Source organism: Zingiber officinale, chromosome 4B, assembly GCF_018446385.1.
Source record: "Zingiber officinale cultivar Zhangliang chromosome 4B, Zo_v1.1, whole genome shotgun sequence".
Lineage (NCBI taxonomy): Eukaryota > Viridiplantae > Streptophyta > Magnoliopsida > Zingiberales > Zingiberaceae > Zingiber > Zingiber officinale.
In genome coordinates, this window is record NC_055993.1 from 107,188,721 (window position 1) to 107,207,785 (window position 19,065).

At 36.5% G+C, this 19,065-nt stretch overlaps 2 protein-coding genes across 3 annotated transcripts; one reads left to right on the plus strand and one right to left on the minus strand.

Annotated features, from left to right (window-relative positions):
• Positions 1-2,517: 2,517 nt before the first annotated feature.
• LOC121975937 lies at positions 2,518-3,413 on the plus strand. Its single transcript, XM_042527874.1, has 2 exons — positions 2,518-2,796; positions 2,861-3,413. The coding sequence occupies exons 1-2, from the start codon at positions 2,593-2,595 to the stop codon at positions 3,143-3,145; spliced, it is 489 nt and encodes a 162-aa protein (XP_042383808.1). The 5' UTR covers positions 2,518-2,592; the 3' UTR covers positions 3,146-3,413.
• Positions 3,230-19,023, minus strand: LOC121975936 (pterin-4-alpha-carbinolamine dehydratase 2, mitochondrial-like). 2 transcript variants are annotated; one of them, XM_042527873.1, is made up of 7 exons: positions 18,915-19,023; positions 18,705-18,745; positions 16,646-16,738; positions 15,385-15,470; positions 15,081-15,204; positions 4,505-4,573; positions 3,230-3,559 (listed from the first exon to the last, which is right to left on the minus strand). In XM_042527873.1, the coding sequence occupies exons 2-7, from the start codon at positions 18,709-18,711 to the stop codon at positions 3,471-3,473; spliced, it is 468 nt and encodes a 155-aa protein (XP_042383807.1). In that variant the 5' UTR covers positions 18,712-18,745; positions 18,915-19,023; the 3' UTR covers positions 3,230-3,470. The 2 variants fall into 2 exon arrangements, with proteins under 2 accessions (XP_042383807.1, XP_042383806.1); XM_042527872.1 differs by having other exon boundaries at positions 16,646-16,743; positions 18,821-18,976.
• Between the last annotated feature and the right edge of the window lie 42 nt (positions 19,024-19,065).

Sequence of the window (19,065 nt, forward strand, 5' to 3'; positions counted from 1 at the left end):
TTTTATTTATTTATTTTAATTTAGTTCAGTTTTGATTTAAATAAGGAAAATCAAATTTTACTTTAATTTAAGGCAAAAATAGATGAAAAAAATATTATGAAAAATTAGATGCTTTGATAAAAATCAAAGCGCGTACTCTTTAGAAATTTTTAAAAAATGCTTTTTTCTACGTTCTTGATATATTTCTTATCCAACCAATAAGCTATAAAATCTTCTATTAAAAAATTAAAAATAAAAAATAAATTGCTCAATGTAGTCCCGAGATAATGGTACACCGGAAGAGCATTCACACCTTATCAATTTCTAAATATCTATTGAGTCTTCATTTCGACGAGTTAATGGATAAATTTTTTTTATTAGACGGTTGACTAAGCGCTTCTCGATTTAGAGGCTAATAAAAAATTTCTGCAGGATCAAAATGATCATCCAGAATTACGTTTGGACATCTGGTGCTAACTAAAAATAAATAAATAAATAAATTATTAAACATAGCCCCAGACTATGGTACAATCTGTTCAACGGTTAATCAGACATATAAGTTTCAATTCTCAACCATTGACTACTTGGATGATCGATGAAAAATTTCTATGGGACCGGATTAGAATCATCTTCAAAATTATTCGGTTCAAATAATCGAATACCTAAATTATCAAAATAAATTACTAAACGTAACCCCTGGGGTTATGTGGCAAAAGGTGATTCGCTCGCCCCGAGCGCCCCCGCCAACCCGTCCCTAGGCCAACACGGAAGAGGTAAATCATGGGTGACTATTAGCCATTAGTGCAAATGACCAAGACATGGGGGAGGTTATGCTCGGTCACGCCGAGTTTCGATCCCAAGACCTCATGTAATAACACCCTATGTCTTAATCATCGCACCGCCTTGAAGGGACATAACCCCTAGGGTGCGTTTGGTTCAAGTCATCATGTATAACCTTAGTTATGTGATTACCAGGTAATCACATAACCAAGGTTATAGGGAATAAAACATAACCAAATGTTGTTTGGTTCAACTTAGGTAATGCAACAAAAACTTGTTTGTTTGAAGGTTTTAATGAATACCTTAGTTTAATATTTTATCGTATTAACCTCAGTTACAAAACCAATTATACATAATAATAATAATAATATTATTATTATTATTATTTATTTATTTATTTATTTATTTATTTTTTAATATTTTTATTTTCTTTTTCCTTATTTTTTTTTACTTTTTTATGTGTTTTTTTATTTTTTAATGTTTTTATATTTTTATATTATTTATATTTATATATTTTTATTTTTTAATGTTTTTATATTTTTATATTATTTATATTTATATTTTTTTATTTTTTACATTTTTAAAATTTTAATTTTTATTTATTTATTTTATTTTTAAATTTTTTAAAAATTTTAAATTTTTATTTTTTTTTTAAAATTTTTAAAATTTTTAATTTTTAATTTTTAATTTTTAAAATTTTTAATTTTTAATTTTTAATTTTTAAAAATTTTAATTTTATTTTTTTAAATTATTTATTTTTTAAAAAAATAAATTTTTTAAAACATTTTTTTTATTTTTTTACAATTTTTAATATTTTTTCTCTTTTTTTCATGTTTTTTCTTATCGGAGGGTATTTTTGGTAAAAAAAAATCGTTAATCCCGGAATCAACAAAAATCTTAATTTTTTTAGATTTTTCGATTCCGGGCTGCATGACCCTTTTACTGACGTGTCGGGCATGGAACATTACTTGGGAATCATCGAATACCTAAACCAAACAAGATTTTTGTTGATAACTTTGAATGGATAACCAAGGTTATCAAGAATAACCCCGAACCAAACGCAATCCTAGGGTTATGATATATGGTGTGATGGTATTAGATGGGATGCTCCCCAAATAATGGTTGTCCGTGAAGATCTATTTATGCTTTTCGATAAAAAAAAAAAATTATTAGACCAATTGATCATCATTAAAATTAAAGAGACGGAACTCGATATTTAAAAAAATTGCTGAACATAATGTATATATTTTTTGTTTTTTAAAGTTTAGTTCATGCTTTCACCAAAACAACAAAACTCGAGGACTATATTTTGGAGAATGATTTTTTTAATCAACAAGGATATTTTTTTTAACCAACAAGGATTTTTTTTTTTAATTAATAGAATTAAATAGGAGAACTAAAAAGGTGGTGGCTGCTTTAAATTTGAGTTCATCTGGTGGCTCAAATGTGGAAGCTGGAGAGTTAATAAGGAGGAACCACCATACCATGCATTCATATCCCTCAACTGCACTCCTCCCTCACCAACTAATTCATTTCGCATTTGTTGCATCAAATCCATTTCATTCCTCTTCTCCTTTTTGTTTTTCTGATTTTCAGTAAAAACTTTTTTTTGTTTTTGTTTTTCTGATTATATTGTCAGTAAAAACATATACACGTAAAAAAGTAAGTAAATCAAGGATGTATCATGTTGGCAATCCAGTCTCCTCCTTTTATATGTTGCATCCTCTAACTACATTCTTACTCCCATTTGGAGCCTTTATAAGTAGCTCAAAAGCATATCCTCTCCTGAACAAGACCTAGTTCTCTCCCTTCTCCTGGACTGTTACATTGCCCATGGTGTCCTTGCAAACAGCCATCTCCCCCGCGGAGGAGGAAGAGGAGAAGCCGTGCATGGAACTCAAGAGCCGCACGGTGTCGAGGAAAAGGAAGTCGCCGGCCGTGGAGGCTTGCAAGTCGGCAAAGAAAGCTAGAGAGGAGGAAAAGGAAAAGAGAGGTGTCATGGAGCTTAACCTCCTCGATGCTCACCCAGAGATCAAGGTGAGTCGTAGAAGCTTTGGATGCCAATCGATATCATTTTGCTAAATTCATTATGTATTTACAGTCGGAGGTCGACCCTAGAGCAATGAAGGTGAGCTTGAACCTTGACCTTGAGCTCAACTTATCAAGCACCCAGTCGGAGACGGGTTGTGCCTCCAAAGGAGGAGAAGAGAAAGAAGAAGATGAGGTAAAGAGGACGACAGAGGAGATAGAAGAGATGGTGGCGACGGTGTGCATGCGTTGCCACATGCTGGTGATGATGACCAAGGTTGCCTTGTCGTGTCCCAATTGCAAGTTTGTGCACGCACCGGACCAGAGTTCATCCTTGGCCTTGATCAAATCGGTCTAGGCTATTTGTGCCGCAAGGATTAACAATAAGTTGTCAGACCACAAGCAAACTAAGTGTGCACCAAGGGAAAGAGAGCAAAAGAAGTGATAGAAGGTAGCACAATATTGGATAAAGAGTGAAAACATTGTACAACTTCCACATAAATATGGTGAAGTAGGGGGTAGGCGATGTGATCGATTATGAATACGCATACTCTTCCAATCGGTTTCGTAACTCGTCCGACCATGAAAAATATGCAAACTACAAGCATTGGGGCAAAAGTTTTTAAGAGACTACAGATATGAAAGATACATGAAGAACAGACCGTGAGGCATGCGTGTAGCATTCAACGCGCGGTTTTTCTCCTCAGAAGATGTTCAATCTTGAGGGAATTGATCTTTGCAGCGAGAATAAAGTCGTTCTCAGTAAGCCCTCCTACATATTGAACAAACATTTATGTTACATAACAGGAGAGGAAAAGGAACTTTCAGAAAGATAAATCCAATAGCAAGAAGTATATAACATAGTTTTCGATAAGGACACATGAGTATCAATCACATGAAAGTGAATTGGTTTTTTTCTACTAATTCCCACACTAAGTTGCAAGCCTAAATCAAGTCTAGTTAAAAGAAAACTTGAATATATCAAAAGAAAAGAGGAAAAACATTTATCATATTGATGTCCATCTTTTCATAAATTAATCGAGTTTAACTAAAACTTAATTGACTGTCAAGATGGAGATAGTAATGTGCAAATTTTGAATAAGGACTATGTGTGGCCAGCATATATTATTAATAACACATATTAAAAAATGACAATTTAACCATTAACTTTTAATCAAATCCGAGTGCTAAAAACATATAAAATAATTCTGAGAAATCAACACAAGGATGTATCAAAACAACTATAAACTCCATCAATAAATATCTTGTCAAACTAAAAATAGATTTTTAAGACAATTGTCTAAAGCAAACTGAGAAGGCTTTATCCGGTACTGATGCAATATATCAAATATGAAATTTCTTTCATTTTTATTGGATTTTCTGTTGGCTTGCAATATATGAAGGTGGTTGTCTTACCAGGCTTTCGGTTGTCTGAATATATGAATTGATGCGGTGGATGATTGGCCATCAGCGGATACACTTGTGAAGTATGCGTTATGAAAAATAAAAAATGAACTGACCTATGTGATATTCTACAGAGAAAACAACGGAAACTAAATGCACCAGTAAAACATTCAACGGAAGGAACTGCTAAGCTTCGTGTTAAAAGATCAGAAGCATGCACTCTTAGACTTGCTAGATTGGTGGCCACAAGCAATTTGAAGAAGCCCATTTAACCATGAAAACCTATATATTATATAATGACATTAAAACTTACCAACTGAATGAGTCCACAAGTCAATTTTGACATTATTCCAACCAACCAGATGAAGATCAGGATGATGACCTGCATAAAGAGCATCTGCGTCAGGAGATGTACAAAGAAAATTATTTTTATGGTAATTTGAAATCATTCATTTTTTTACAAGGACTGACAATAACAATTAGTTCATCCTGATCTTCTAGGGCTTATTTAGTTACGCGGGAAAAGAGAAAAAAAAGTGGTGATTGCTGAACGTCACTGATGGATTGCAACCAGAAATCCAATACTTTGCGATCACAAACAATTGGCCAGCCGAGGTCCAACAATTGCAAATGACCTTTGACAACCTGTAGGCAATCGTCTGGCAATCTTCGAAGGACACTTATTGTTGGTCTGGTGATCGCTGTCGACTAACTAACAGTAGACTAAAACTGCCAGTGGTTGGGGGGTGACATTTTGTTACCTTTTTCCAGTCCCTCTGGTTTTTGAACAAATCAATTTCAGTTGAAAGCGCAGATTGAGAAAATGATTCTCGATTCATTTCTTTGTCAATGAATCCATTCAAGTAAATAAGATTTTCCTATATTTTCCTCCTCCCCATCCATTTTGTATCTCGGCGCTGACCATCGACCATTGGTAAGGCCTCATTGATGGATCCATCAAGTGAATATTTTTTTTTCTATTTTTCCTATCATAATGTCGCTGATGACTATCAGACCTTCAGCTGTCAGAAGCAACTACCAGATCACCATCAGCCAACACTTTAACAGATTGTTGGCCATCGACAAACTACTAGCAGTTGATTGGCAATAATCATCAAACACAACGTTGTCAGTTGCCGAAAGTTGCCAGTGATTGCCAATGACTTGAATTTGGTAATTGTCAGTTGTCGATAGTTGTTAGTGACCAACACTACCACCATGATCATATACTCCTTTAGTCCTCACTCTTTTCCTTCTCTTCCAAATAAATAAGATCTTTCCCTTTCATTTCTCCTCTCTTTCTTTTCTCTTTGCTACAAGTAAATAAGGCATTCAATTCAATTTTAAAATAAACAGTGCATCCCTAAAGTTTCTTAATTCTTGTATTACCTCCAAGCACTGACAGTGTTACTTGATGGAAAGATGACATAGTAAAACATATGACATCGTTTAACTGGAGGTGAAAGAATTATAAACAGATCTATACTGGATTGCTAGAATTGCAAAAGGTAAGACAAACATTTAGACTCTAAAAAAAGTAAGATAAACATGCATGAATTTATAGGGAAAAGTATTTGTATGCAAGTTGTAGAGAAAACTTAGACCATATCAATAACAACAACCAAGTCTTATCCGACTACGTGAGGTCGGTTACATGGATCCTTCTATGCCATTAAGCTCCACTCCCTACTATATCATCATCTATACTTAAATAAATTTGATCTTATTTTATTGTTACTAATCAAGTTTTTTTTATCTTCCTTGTTCCTTGTTTAATGTATGTATTTGTCATAATTTCACATTAGGCGAGAATTTATTGGTCGTTTGTGTTGGTGCAAGTTGCACCAGAATCAAACCTAAGTTTTGATGTTGTCAAAGGTTCAAGTTAAGTCTTGTTGTGATCTAACAAGTTGACTGTTTACTCAATCAGAAAGACCTAGTTGGAGGCTAGGCAGGAGAAATCTTAGCAGATCGTGGAACCCAGGTGCAAGTCCAAGTGGGTCGAGGGGACCCGACGCTTGGCAGTGTGATCGAGAGGTCTGGAGGACCGAAGATCAAGGAAAAAGTCATGGCGAGCCGATCAAAGCTAAGTGAAAAGTCCAAACTAGATCTGGAGGATCTAAGTTTGACAGGTAGGTTGAGGTAAACAACTGGAGAAGCGACAGTGAGGTCGGGTTCCTGTAGAGAACAACCTTAGTCGTTGATCCAACTGAAGAAACCGGAAAGGTTTCAAACTTGAGATCAAGACAGTTCTACTGTCTTTTATATTACTCATGCATTATAATATTATTACTGTGCTAACATCTGTTTTGTAGGATTATTTTCTGTCAAACATTGTGTTGTAGGTTCGGCTGGATCGATCGATCGAACCGGAAGATTGGTCGACCGAACAAGAAGAGATCAAAGCAGTGTTCAGATCAGACCAGAACGAGTTCGATCAAGCCATGATCGGTCGACCGAACCCTGATGACTCAGCACAGTATCAGCACCGATCAGAAGCAGAAGGAAATTGAGTTGATCGATCGACCGAACTGTAAGATCGGTCGTTCGAACCAATCAACCATTAATGCACAGTAAATGTGGATCTCAGTAAATCTTGACGAACAGGGAAGGAGTCTGTTCGGTCGACCGAAAAATGGGATCGATCGACCGAACCCTTAATGGACAGTTAATGCCGAAGATCGAATCAGCAATCGGATCTCAGCCAGGAAGGAAGGGAGCTGGTTCGGTCGACTGAACACAGGGATCGGTCGACCGAACATCGACGATCTTGTAAATTGAAGCTCGAGGTCTGAGGCTGGTAATGCAATATGTTGTGGTTCAATTCTGTGCTAGTGCTGCTCGTGCGACTGCTCTACAATTCTTCTACACGCAAACAAGTGTCGACCAAGCTTCAACTCCTACACATAGTCGGTATATTTTATTGTTTTTGTATTGCACTTAATCTTATATAAGATAGTAGGTTGTTACTATCTTATATCATTGTATTTTGTACGCATTACTTCTTTCCGAGGTTTTCGGGAAGAAGAATCTTAGTGGATTGCTCATCGGTACGGTCAAGGACCGCGAGTCTTCGAGTAGGAGTCGACCTAGACTCCGAACGAAGTAAACAAACGTGTCTATTTACTTTCCGCTGTGCACAACTCTGACTTCAAAGGAAAAGAAAAGTTTTTTAAAAAAAGGCGCAATATTCACCCCCCCTTCTATCGCACCCATTCGATCTATCAATTGGTATCAGAGCCTCGTAAGCTCTGAAATAACTTGATCGTTTTTCAAAGCATTTTTTTTAAAACTTTTTCTTTTCTTTTAGAATTTTTTTCTCATCTCTATTTTTCAAGCACTACTAATCCCAAGACGAAAGTCTTGGAAATAGTTTTTCTTTAATTCTTTTCTTGCAAGGATGTCGAACTCGTATCAAGAAGGATACAGTGCTGTCCGGCCTCCACTATTCAAAGGAGAAAATTTCAGTTATTGGAAGAATAGAATGGAGTGTTACTTGAAGTCCGATATCGAGCTTTGGTTCACTATCTTAAAAGGCCACACTCCTTCGACGAAAGACGGAACACTATTAGAACCAGAAGAGTGGACTCCCCCAATAATCAAGAAGGCACAATTGAACTATAAGGCAATCAATACCATTCAGTGTGGGCTCACAATGGAGGAGTTGAACCAAATCGGTCCCTACGACAATGCTAAAGAACTGTGGGACTCTCTAGTCAAACTACACGAAGGGACTGACGAATCTAAGATAAATAAAAGAGATTTACTTTTAAATAACTTGTTTAACATTAAAATGTTTCCCGGAGAAACGGCCTCGCAACTACACGCCCGACTGAAGGACATCCTAAATGGCCTACATCTGATCGGACACAACTTGGAAAATCGTGACACAATAAGGTACGCGCTGAATGCTTTTCCGAGGAATACTTTGTGGGCATCAATTGTAGATGCTTACAAAGTTTCTAAGGATCTTTCAATTCTAAAGTTAGATGAATTATTTTGTGAATTGGAATTACACGAACAATCTAACGTAAGCCATGTCGAGAAAGAAGTTACTTTGTATGCAGGTCCAAGCAAGGAAATAAAATCAAAAACAAAGATCGAGTCAGAAAGTGAGTCAGACTTTGACTTGACAAATGAAGAAGAACTGGTCAACATGGTCCGGAGACTTCTGACAAAGAAGAAATTCAGAAGAACTGCCAAAAAGACACCTCTCAACTAGACCCAAAACAAATCAGAAATGATTTGTTACGGTTGCAACAAGAAGGAGCATTTCAAAAACGAATGCCCAAATCGGAAGGAAGAAAGGCCTAAATCAACAAGACGAAAGAAGGCTCTTCAAGCGACATGGGACGAGACTTCTTCCGACGAATCCGACATGGAGCAAACAAAGCATTCGAGCCATCTTGCTTTTATGGCAAGAAATGAAGATTCCAACTCCGAGTCCGACGAGGAGTACGAGTCCGAGATCGACATTGACTCCGAGGGAAGCCACGGATCAGAAGATCCAAATATGGTAACGATTTATTCTAAGTATAACTTGCTGAGAGTAGTTAAATGTTTGTTTAGAAAATTGTCAAAATTTGAAAAACAAAATAACTTTTTACTTAAGGAAATAGACCACCTTAAGCAACAAGTTAACTTAAGTGATTCGACTAACCAAGTTCAAGTTGGAACCTCAACTTAAGTTGAAAAACTTGAGGAAGAGAATTCCAACTTGAAGGGTCAAGTCAAGTGACTCAAGAAAACGTTGGAAAGGTTCGAACTGGGATCCAAGTGTCTAAATATGGTACTTGGATCGCAACGAGCCGTGTACAACAAATCAAGACTTGATTACAACCCTAAACAAACAAACAAATCATATTTGTCATTAATTAGCCAAAATATTAGAAGTCAAGTCCAAGCATGGGTCCAAACAAAATATTTAACCAAACCAATTAAAACAAACATCTACTTGGTCCCTAAGAGTCAAATTCATTACTTAGATAGACCTTATCTAAGCTATGACTCAGGGGGAGCAACTAGAAAGACAATTCAACCAACATGATTAACCAAACTCATACATTTAGGATTAGGTTTGCTTTATGCTTAGAACGGTTAGATAAAAAAAGTTTACCAAACCCTACAACATAGCATCGGAATGGATTGGGATGATAGTACGTCAAGGAAACTTTGTCGAAGGCATGTCTAGGCTGAATCTTGTGTATTCTACCTGGTGCACTAGACTTAGTGGATCTGACCGAAGCTACCCCAGTCAAACATAGGCTAGTTAGACCAAAATTTAGTATTAAGTTCTTTGAGCGGGAACAGTTTGAAAAATCTTCAGCAAGTGATCTACCGTTGATACACAGGAAGGCCATAAGCCTCGCCACTAAACTGAAAACTTATCCTTAGGAAGCATGCTTGATTAACCCAAAGTTAAGTTTGAATCTAACATGGGTTCAACAACCTTTTTAAATAATTCAATAATTAAAACTTAATTAAAATTATTTTAAAAAAAAACTTAATAAATTATTTTAAAACTTAATTAAAATCTTTTTAAAACTTAATTAAAATTATTTTTAAAACCTTATTTAAAATCATTTTAAAACTTAATAAATTATTTTTAAAACTTAATCATTTTGAAACTTAATTAAAATCTTTTAAAAACTTAATAAATTATTTTTTAAACTTAATTTAAAATCATTTTAAAACTTAATTAAAATCTTTTTAAAACTTAATTAAAATTATTTTTAAAACTTAATCAAAATTATTAATTTAAAATCATTTTAAAACTTAATTAAAATATTTTTAAAATTTATTTAAAATCATTTTAAAACTTAATAAATCATTTTTAAAACTTAATTTAAAATCATTTTAAAACTTACTTAAAATCTTTTTAAAACTTAATTAAAATCTTTTTAAAACTTAATTAAAATTATTTTAAAACTTAAATTATTAAAAAAAAAAGAAAAAAAAGGATCGATTGACAGATCATATTTACCGGTCGATCAAGCTTTGTTTTGAACCAGTGAATTTTATTTTTTTTAAATGGATGAATAATAAATTCATCGGCTGACCGATCACTGTATTCGATCGACCGAATACTTTATGATCAACCGTTCACTCCGTGTTGGTGCACGGAAAACCGTGCATCTTTAAGTTATCGGTCGACCGAACCCCTTGGATTGGTCGACCGAACATCCAACACTCGGCTTCGGATGACAGCGAATTTATTGGATCGGTCGACCGAACCGTTTATCGGTCGACCGATCGAGGTCTATATAACACCCACAGAACCGAAATCTTTCATTCAACTCTCCCTTCCTATTTCTCCACATCTATCCGACGATTTTTCGAGTTTCTACGTTCACAAGCCATGCCTCGGTATGAATTGAAGTTTAGTTTTTTCTTTTCGCATATTTACTTATTTTTTATTCTCTTTTTTAGTGAAAAACTGCGTAAACTTGCCCAAAAGGAGGCTAGCTCCTCAAATCCCAGCCAAGGCCCTAGATTCTCCACAGAAGACTTGCATCAATCTTTTTCCAACAAGACTTTTTTAGTTGTGGGTACTAGATGCCTTGATCTACCATTTTATCAAACCTACTGTCCCGAAATAGTCGATATTATATACCATTACTCGTTAAACAGTCTGGTTCTCTGTAGGCATGCATATAATCCCACACTTTGTACTGAATTTTATCATAATTTATGTGAGATTGATGCATATCATTTTAAAACTAGAGTTGTTTCGAGGGATATGTTGTTTGATTTTAACATATTTTCTCGTTTCTTATGCATGCGTCCCTCAACTACCCGGATCTTTCCTTATCCATTGTATCCTGACATTTTGCCCGATCCATTTTCCCATCTCACACTAGACCTCATGTATGCTGATTTCTTTCAAGGTCCTCGACCAAGGAAGATGTCTTCCGTCCAACTAAGCTTAAATGACAATGCATTATACAAAATGGTCGTCTCATGCATTCATCCTCTTTCATCCAGAGATCAAGCAGTTCTTCGTCCTGTTCATCTTTTTCTAATGTATGTCCTTAAGCATAAACTAGATATAGATTTTGTTTATTAGGTTTTTAAGTCCATAATCTACTACTCTGGCTATAGTACCTCGTTCAAGGTACACATGATTCATTGTCATATCCTTACAGCTTTCATAGCTTCCTTAGGAGTAGGTGTTGGGCATGGTGAGTTGATTGAGTTATCTGATTTTGACCTTATTGGTGTTCGTCAAATGTCCTTGGCTGGGATTAAGACTAGTCCTCAAGGTATGATTTACAAGCGTACTCATCCATACTATGTTGCACCGGTCGAGGAAGCAGTGGATGCTGAGGACATTCCCATTGATGTAGAGGAGCCCTATATACCGCCATTAGATATTGAGTATTCCCAGACTCCAGTCTTTGATGCCGCTCAGGCGACCTCATCTACAACCCCTCCTCCTCAGTTTCATGATCCATTTAGTTAGCTCCGAGACGATATTTTTGATCGTTTCGACTCTCTTCAGACGATGTTTCAGGACCAGCTAGCAGATTTTCGTTAGGATATTACTAGACGAGTAGAGACGTTGGAGGCACAACAGACTAGGATGTTGGCTATTTTCGTGCTGCCCATGATCCTCCACCTCCTGATACCTGACTCTTTATATTTACTTCTGGACTAGTGTGTATTATCAGACTTATGTATATTTGGACCTCGTACTAGTAATTTGTATTTCTGGTCACTAATTTTTGCATGACTGTTGGTTGTGTTTTATAAAATAGGTTTCTTAAAATGCTTTCAAAATATTACTTAGTAATTTTCAAAAATATATTTTTGTAAAAATTCCTTTTTTAAAATTTTGGTTTTCAAAACTCTTTCAAAATATTTTTATTTTTTTTCGGAGTAGCCTAGGACCTACCGTAGAATTGCATGATCCTATAGTTCTAGGAGCCAGCATCTCACAAGCACAGTAGGATCCCTTGCTTGATAACTTAGAATGGGTGAGATGCTTAGGACCTAGCCTAAGATTTCAGATGCTTATGTCAGTCGCTATAAATCTGGGCTTTAAACAATATACATGGATCAATTTGAGTCAACTAGCTAATACAACCTAGTTAGTATTAATAGCTGCTATCTTGTGGTAGTTAGTTAGCTTCGTACAACAGTTGAACATTGCATCATAAGGACATTTTTTCCTTAGTCTTTTTAACCATGCTTGGACTTTTTAGGTTGTCATTAATTTTAGGGGGAGCTTTGAGCTATTTTTTTATGACTATTTTAAAAGTTTTAAAAACTTTTTCTTTTTTAATTTCATTTTGAATTTTTTTTTAAAAAAAAACTTTTCCGAAATATTTCCAAAAATTCACCTTCGTCGAAATTTTCACAATTATGTATCTTTCTATGTTTTTTCAAAATTCATCTTTAACTTCATTTTTAAAAACTTTTTCGGAATATTTCAAAAAGTTTTACCTTAGTAGAAATTTTCACATTTCTAAAAATTTTCAAATTTATATCTACAAATTTTTTTAATTTGTGAACATTCTAATCCCTAAAATTTACTTTTTATTTTCCAAATGGTTTTCAAAGTAATAATAACTTACCTTGGTATAAATTTTTCAATTTCCTTAATTTTTCAAAGATTCTTCTTGTGTTCAAAATTTCTATTCTTCTTTCAAAATTACAACTTAGTAATGGTTTTATACATGTTTTCAATTTTTTAGAATTTTCTTTTTGTACTCAAAGGTTTTCTTTGACCTTAATTGCTTTTACTTGGCTTCGAGGTCTTCCCCTATTTTTGATGTGTGTCAAAGGAGGAGAGATAGTGAATTAAGGGGGAGTTGTTTAACTCAGGGGGGAATTAAAAGTTTAATTGCTTGATTAATTTTTGCATATTTTAACTTAACTTTGAACCTTGGTTACCAAACATCAAAAAGGGGGAGATTGTTGGTGCAAGTTGTACCAAAATCAAACTCCTAAGTTTTGATGTTGTCAAAGGTTCAAGTTAAGTCTTGTTGTGATCTAACAAGTTGACTGAGTGTGCAGGCTGTTTATTCAATCGGAAAGACCTAGTTGGAGGCTAGGCAGGAGAAATCTAAACAGATCGCGGAACCCAGGTGCAAGTCCAAGTGGGTCAAGGGGACCCGACGCTTGGCGGTGCGATCAAGAGGTCTGGAGGACCGAAGATCAAGGAAAAAGTCCTGGCGAGCTGATCAAAGCTAAGTGAAAAGTCCAAACTAGATCTGGAGGATTTACGTTTGACAGGTAGGTTGAGGTAAACAACTGAAGGAGCGACAGTGAGGTCGGGTTCCTGTAGGGAACAACCTTAGGTCGCTGATCCAATTGAAGAAACCAGGAAGGTTTCAAAGTTGAGATCAAGACAGTTCTACTGTCTTTTATATTACTCATGCATTATAATATTATTACTGTGCTAACATTTGTTTTGCAGGATTCTTTTCTGTCAAACACTATGTTGTAGGTCCGGCTAGATCAGTCGACCGAACCGGAAGATCGGTCGACCGAACAAGAAGAGATCAAAGCAGTGTTCAAATCAGATCAGAACAGAACGAGTCCGATCAAGCCATGATCGGTCAACCGAACAGTAAGATCGGTCGACCGAACCCTGATGACTCAGCACAGTATCAACACCGATCAGAAGCAGAAGGAAATTGAGCTGATCGGTCGACCGAACCGTAAGATCGATCGACCGAACCAATCAACCATTAATGCACAGTAAATGCGGATCTCAGCAAATCTTGACGAACAGGAAGGAACCTGTTCGGTCGACCGAAAAATGAGATCGGTCAACCGAACCCTTAATGGGCAGTTAATGCCGAAGATCGAATCAGCAATCAGATCTCAGCCAGGAAGGAAGGGAGCTGGTTCAGTCGACCGAACACAGGGATCGATCGACCGAACATCGACGATCTTATAAATTGAAGCTCGAGGTCTGAGGTTGGTAATGCAATCTATTGTGGTTCAATTCTGTGCTAGTGCTGCTCGTGCGACTGCTCTACAATTCTTCTACACGTAAACAAGTGCCGACTAAGCTTCAACTCCTACACATAGTCGGTATATTTTATTGTTTTTGTATTGCACTTAATCTTACATAAGATAGTAGGTTGTTACTATCTTATATCATTGTATTTTGTACGAATTACTTCTTTCCGAGGTTTTCGGGAAGAAGAATCTTAGTGGATTGCTTATCGGTGCGGTCAAGGACCGCGAGCCTTCGAGTAGGAGTCGACCTAGACTTCGAACGAAGTAAACAAACGTGTTTATTTACTTTCCGCCGTGCACAACTCTGACTTCAAAGGAAAAGAAAAGTTAAAAAAAAAAAGGCGCGATATTCACCCCCCCCTCTATCGCACCCATTCGATCTATCAGTTTGAGTACATGTCCGTACCATCTTAAACGTGTCTCTCAAAATTTTTCCTTAATAGATGCAATCTCAACTTTCTCTTTAATATTTTCATTTCTTATACTGTCCATCCTAATATGTCCATACATCCACCTTAACATCCTTATTTTTACAACTCTCATATCTGCTCATGTGTTCGAGTCATAACTCAACATTCAGCTCCATATACCATAGAAGGTCTATTTGTCATTTTGTAGAATTTTCCTTTAAGTTTTAAAAGTATTTTACAATCATATAGAACACCCTACTCTAAAGTTGTTGTTTTGTGACCTAAAATGGTCATGGGTTCAAATCCTGAGAACAACCTCATGTAAAAAACAAGGTAAGACCGCGTACAATGGATCCTTCCCAGACCCCGTATGGCGGGAGCTTCGTACATCGGGCTGCCCTTTTTTTTTTTATAGAACACCCTACTCTCATTCATTTCAAACATCCTACTTTGTATTATATATCACTACAAAAGAAAAAAAAAGTATTAAAGAGGTTTTAACACAACCTTCTGCCTCAGCAATTTCTGCTACAAGTTTAAAGAACTCCAATCCTTTTGTAAAGCTCTTCACTTTCCATGATCGGTGTAACTTCAGAATACCTCCTTCAGTTAGCAATCCCCATCCCTGAACCTGTTTTATCAAACAAGCATCAGAAACATGCCTTGTAAAAAGTGAAGACATAATATGAGATATGAGGTTTGCTAGTGTCCATATTTTGAGTTGTAGGATAAATTACTATCAAGAGAATAATTAGCTACACAATACTTCTTAGCTTTATAAACAAAAATAAGTCAGAAGATCATACAGAACCTGTGCAAGTAGTTCATTAGCTGATTGCTCAGACATTGCTTGTAAATCCTTTGCATTACATGGCGCACATTTCTTGCTAGCTAAATCTGCAGTGATAACAAAAGAAGGAAATCAAGATAAATACCAGTCCTGATACATATTGAAACAAATAGTTCTTGTGGTCTGGAATTCACAACATGAAATAACAAGAATCGATAGAACATGTGACATAACATGGTTCACCATTGCATATCTTTCTAAGAAAACAACTGAATGGGAAAGTAGTAGAGAAGAACAAGTAACATCTTAGACTTCTAATTGTCCTACATCGGACATATAAAAAAAATCTTGAAGTAGGAGGGTCTTCCGTAAAAACTATAAACAAACTTCCACTTGGTCTCAATATCCACTACATCTAAATACATATGTCTGACCTAAACCAGATAAAGAAAAACAATTCTAGTTATGTGCGCTTGCATGCTAACTTATGCTGATAAACAAATAGCAAAGAAGCTTAGTACTGATGACTGCAAAATTAAATCCCTTATAATGAGATACTTATGATATGACCAGTATGTGGAATAAAATTGATAGGGAATAGAATTGGTTATTCGTAGAGAATGGCAGAGGAATATGTATGCTTTAGTTTGGTTCATATAAATAAAACAAACAGACCATTCTAATTCCTATGCTTTGTTTGTAAAAATGTTATTCTTTCAACTAAATGACTATGTCCCCTCACTCCTAAATCCACTCAACTTCTCCAACTTGCCCACCCATAAGTCCACTCAATCTACCTAGCCTGCCTACTTGACTCAGCCCGCCTAACTCATTCAGCTCACTGAAAATTTATATTTGTTGGAGAATTGAATCGAACAAAAAATTGTGCTAATCAAATGCATGCTCAAATCATACAACCAATTGGAACTACATTAATTGATATCAATTAGTAGAAGAGCAAATATAAGATAGTGCTGGAACTTGTGACCCATGGAAGATCTTAACTGTTGATTTATCGACGGATGACTCCTAAGAAGTAATTCTAGCTACATAATATATTGGAAAGCATACTACAATGAAGGGGATAGAATTCACAATGGGTCTGATTATAAATAAGGTGGCAAATCAGGTTAGTTATAGGTGAAAAACTCTTTTGATACGAGGCTTCTAATATCTGCTGCATAACTAATGGCAAACAAGAGCCAATCAAGGATTTATTTGAACATAAATTCTTTTGTCCTTTGCTATAAGGTAACATAGGGTAGAGAGAGCTGATACACACCTTGGGACAAAGAACAAGAACTAAATCCACAGACAACTCTCCTATTAGATGGTAGGCTAACATGGCCTTGTTGCAGTTTGACAACTCCATGACCTGAACTGCATGTGTAGCTTAAAGGTTTTAGATAAAAAAGAAAAAAAACAAAAGCTAATCTTGAAAGACAAACTTAGAGCTGTAAATAACCAATCAAAGGCTTAGTAATTGTACTGCATGCAATGCTCATGACTTAAAGCAAAAAAAGAAAGACTTGACATGTATGAAGGAGGCACAGACCAGATGCAGTATAACAGGCTAAATCACAACTAGGACAAAAGGTACTTCCTTTAGATGTGGAAGTCCACACATTAGAAGCCTATTGAAGAGGAAAACACATATGTCTAATACTTGCAGGGATAAGTTTGAAATTTAACGACGCAGATGCTAGTCTATAAAAAATAATAACAAGGGTAGTTTCTCATAAACATGACAAGGATAGGAAAAGGGATTCAGATGGAAGTGGAACTACAGCTCCAACTGGTGAAAAGGAAAAAAATGGCACTCATAAATGCATTTAGTGTTGGCGCAACGGGGCCGGCAAGAGAGGAGGGGTGAATTGCCTTAAATAAAAAAAATAAAACCCTTCCTCGTCCTTCAACTCAGATTAGTAGCACACTTATATAAATGAAATTAAGTAACTAATAAATCAAAAAGACACAAAGGAATTACTTGGTCACAACCTAGGTGGTTGTTAATCTAAGGCAAAAGAAAGCGCTGAAAGATCTCCTTCGTGTAGGCGGAGAAGCCTATTACACTCTTAAAAAGCTCAGGAATGTGCTAAGAAATGAAAATTAGAGTTGATCTCAAGTTGTTGTTGATTTCCTATGTCCAAGGGTCTTTTTACAGCCCCTGGGAAATCTCATCCGAAGGTTGAAGGCGCCTCCAAAGGGTTTGGAAGGCGCCTCCAACGTCGCAAGTGGATAAAGCTTTATCCACTTGCAAATGACTAGTTTGACTGGCCGAAGGCGCCTTCCATAGCTTTGGAAGGCGCATTCGCACTGTTCATCGAAGGCGCCTTCCAGCCATGGAAGGCGCCTTCAACAACCTTGCGCCTTCGCAACACTTGCAGCTCCTTTTCGCTCCTTTGTTGCTGCGATCTGGGTGATTTCGGCCATCGGAATAGGGCTCACCCGAACCCAATTTCCGGCCTTTTCCTCAAGCAGGCTTTCACTCCAGCTTCTCGTCCCTCGAACGTCGCATACGTTCTTCTCGTCCACCGGTGTACTTTTTCGTAGCCCTTTCGTCCCTCAGATGCACCGAGCTCGTCGGCCCCCTTCTTGTGCCATTCTTCTCACTAGCTGCGTCTTCCGCTCGACTTCCTGTGCTCCTAAGCTCCTGCACACTTAGACACAAGGATCAAAACCAAACAGGACCTAACCTAACTTGGTTGATCACATCAAAACAAACACGGGGTCCAATATTTAGTTCAAATTTCAGCAAAAAAAAAATAGACACATGGATAATCCAAGACCACAAAAAGTTGATTTGCTGAACTTATATTCACTTATTGACTAGGCACACGAGATGTAAAACGCAACGTGGAATTCCATTGTTGTGCGTGTGATTTCCATTGAGTAAATTATCAGACACTTTACATTGACTCGTAAACACACTAGTGACATCATGGAGACATATCATGTATTGTCCCTACTCCCTAATGCTCTCGTAACAATAAAGGATGCCTGTGCTATATGCGAGCCAAATCATATGGACAAAGCATTTAGAACAGGAAAATGAAACAAAACGACCTCTTTTATTAGTTCTAAAAAATGTTATCTCGTTCCCCGTGATCTGCATATTCCCCTCCCTAACAAGTAACCCTGACACACAGCAGAATACAAGTTCGAGGAGAAAAGTCGTCTATTTATCTTCACATAGGAATCATCGTTTCCCATACCAAAACACAGGTTGCAAATAATTTCAATCGCAGAAGAAGATCAGAAAAAAAGATGATTTTTTTTCAGGAAACAAAATTGTTTAGAGAAAAAAAAAAAAAGAAGACAAAATAGCGAGGTATATGTACCATCCATCGGCAAAGAGCGAAGCGGCTTTCAAAAAGGACACCTGCGAAGGAAAGCAAAGAGGGATTTTCGATTATCTCAAATTGACAGCAAGGTGGAAGGGGACTAAGAACCAAACATTGGCGAGAGAGAAGAAGCGCGTTTGTAGCACACGATTCATTGCTAAAGGATCAGATCGAGATGGGAACGAGTGGGGCGGAGGATGAACCCACCGAGAAAAAGATTATGCGCCGCCGACGAGCGAGAGCACCTGGCCGACCGACTGGCAAAATTCAAAATAGCTCCTTTTATTTTTTGAAATCAGCGAAGATTATCCACGGGTGAATATTCAAAATTGACTGCTTCATATTTTAATAATTTCAA

What these genes read in the sequence shown, in the direction of transcription:
- LOC121975937 (XM_042527874.1), top strand. Translation starts at nt 2,593, where the DNA reads ATGGTGTCCTTGCAAACAGCCATCTCCCCCGCGGAGGAGGAAGAGGAG. An exon ending in ATGCTCACCCAGAGATCAAG is followed by an intron (nt 2,797 to 2,860) that starts GTGAGTCGTAGA and finishes ATGTATTTACAG; the next exon opens with TCGGAGGTCGACCCTAGAGC.
- LOC121975936 (XM_042527872.1), bottom strand. Translation starts at nt 18,862, where the DNA reads ATGAATCGTGTGCTACAAACGCGCTTCTTCTCTCTCGCCAAT. An exon ending in GCTTCTTCTCTCTCGCCAAT is followed by an intron (nt 18,746 to 18,820) that starts GTTTGGTTCTTA and finishes TTTCCTTCGCAG; the next exon opens with GTGTCCTTTTTGAAAGCCGC. An exon ending in CTTGTGGACTCATTCAGTTG is followed by an intron (nt 3,560 to 4,504) that starts GTAAGTTTTAAT and finishes TTCAATATGTAG; the next exon opens with GAGGGCTTACTGAGAACGAC.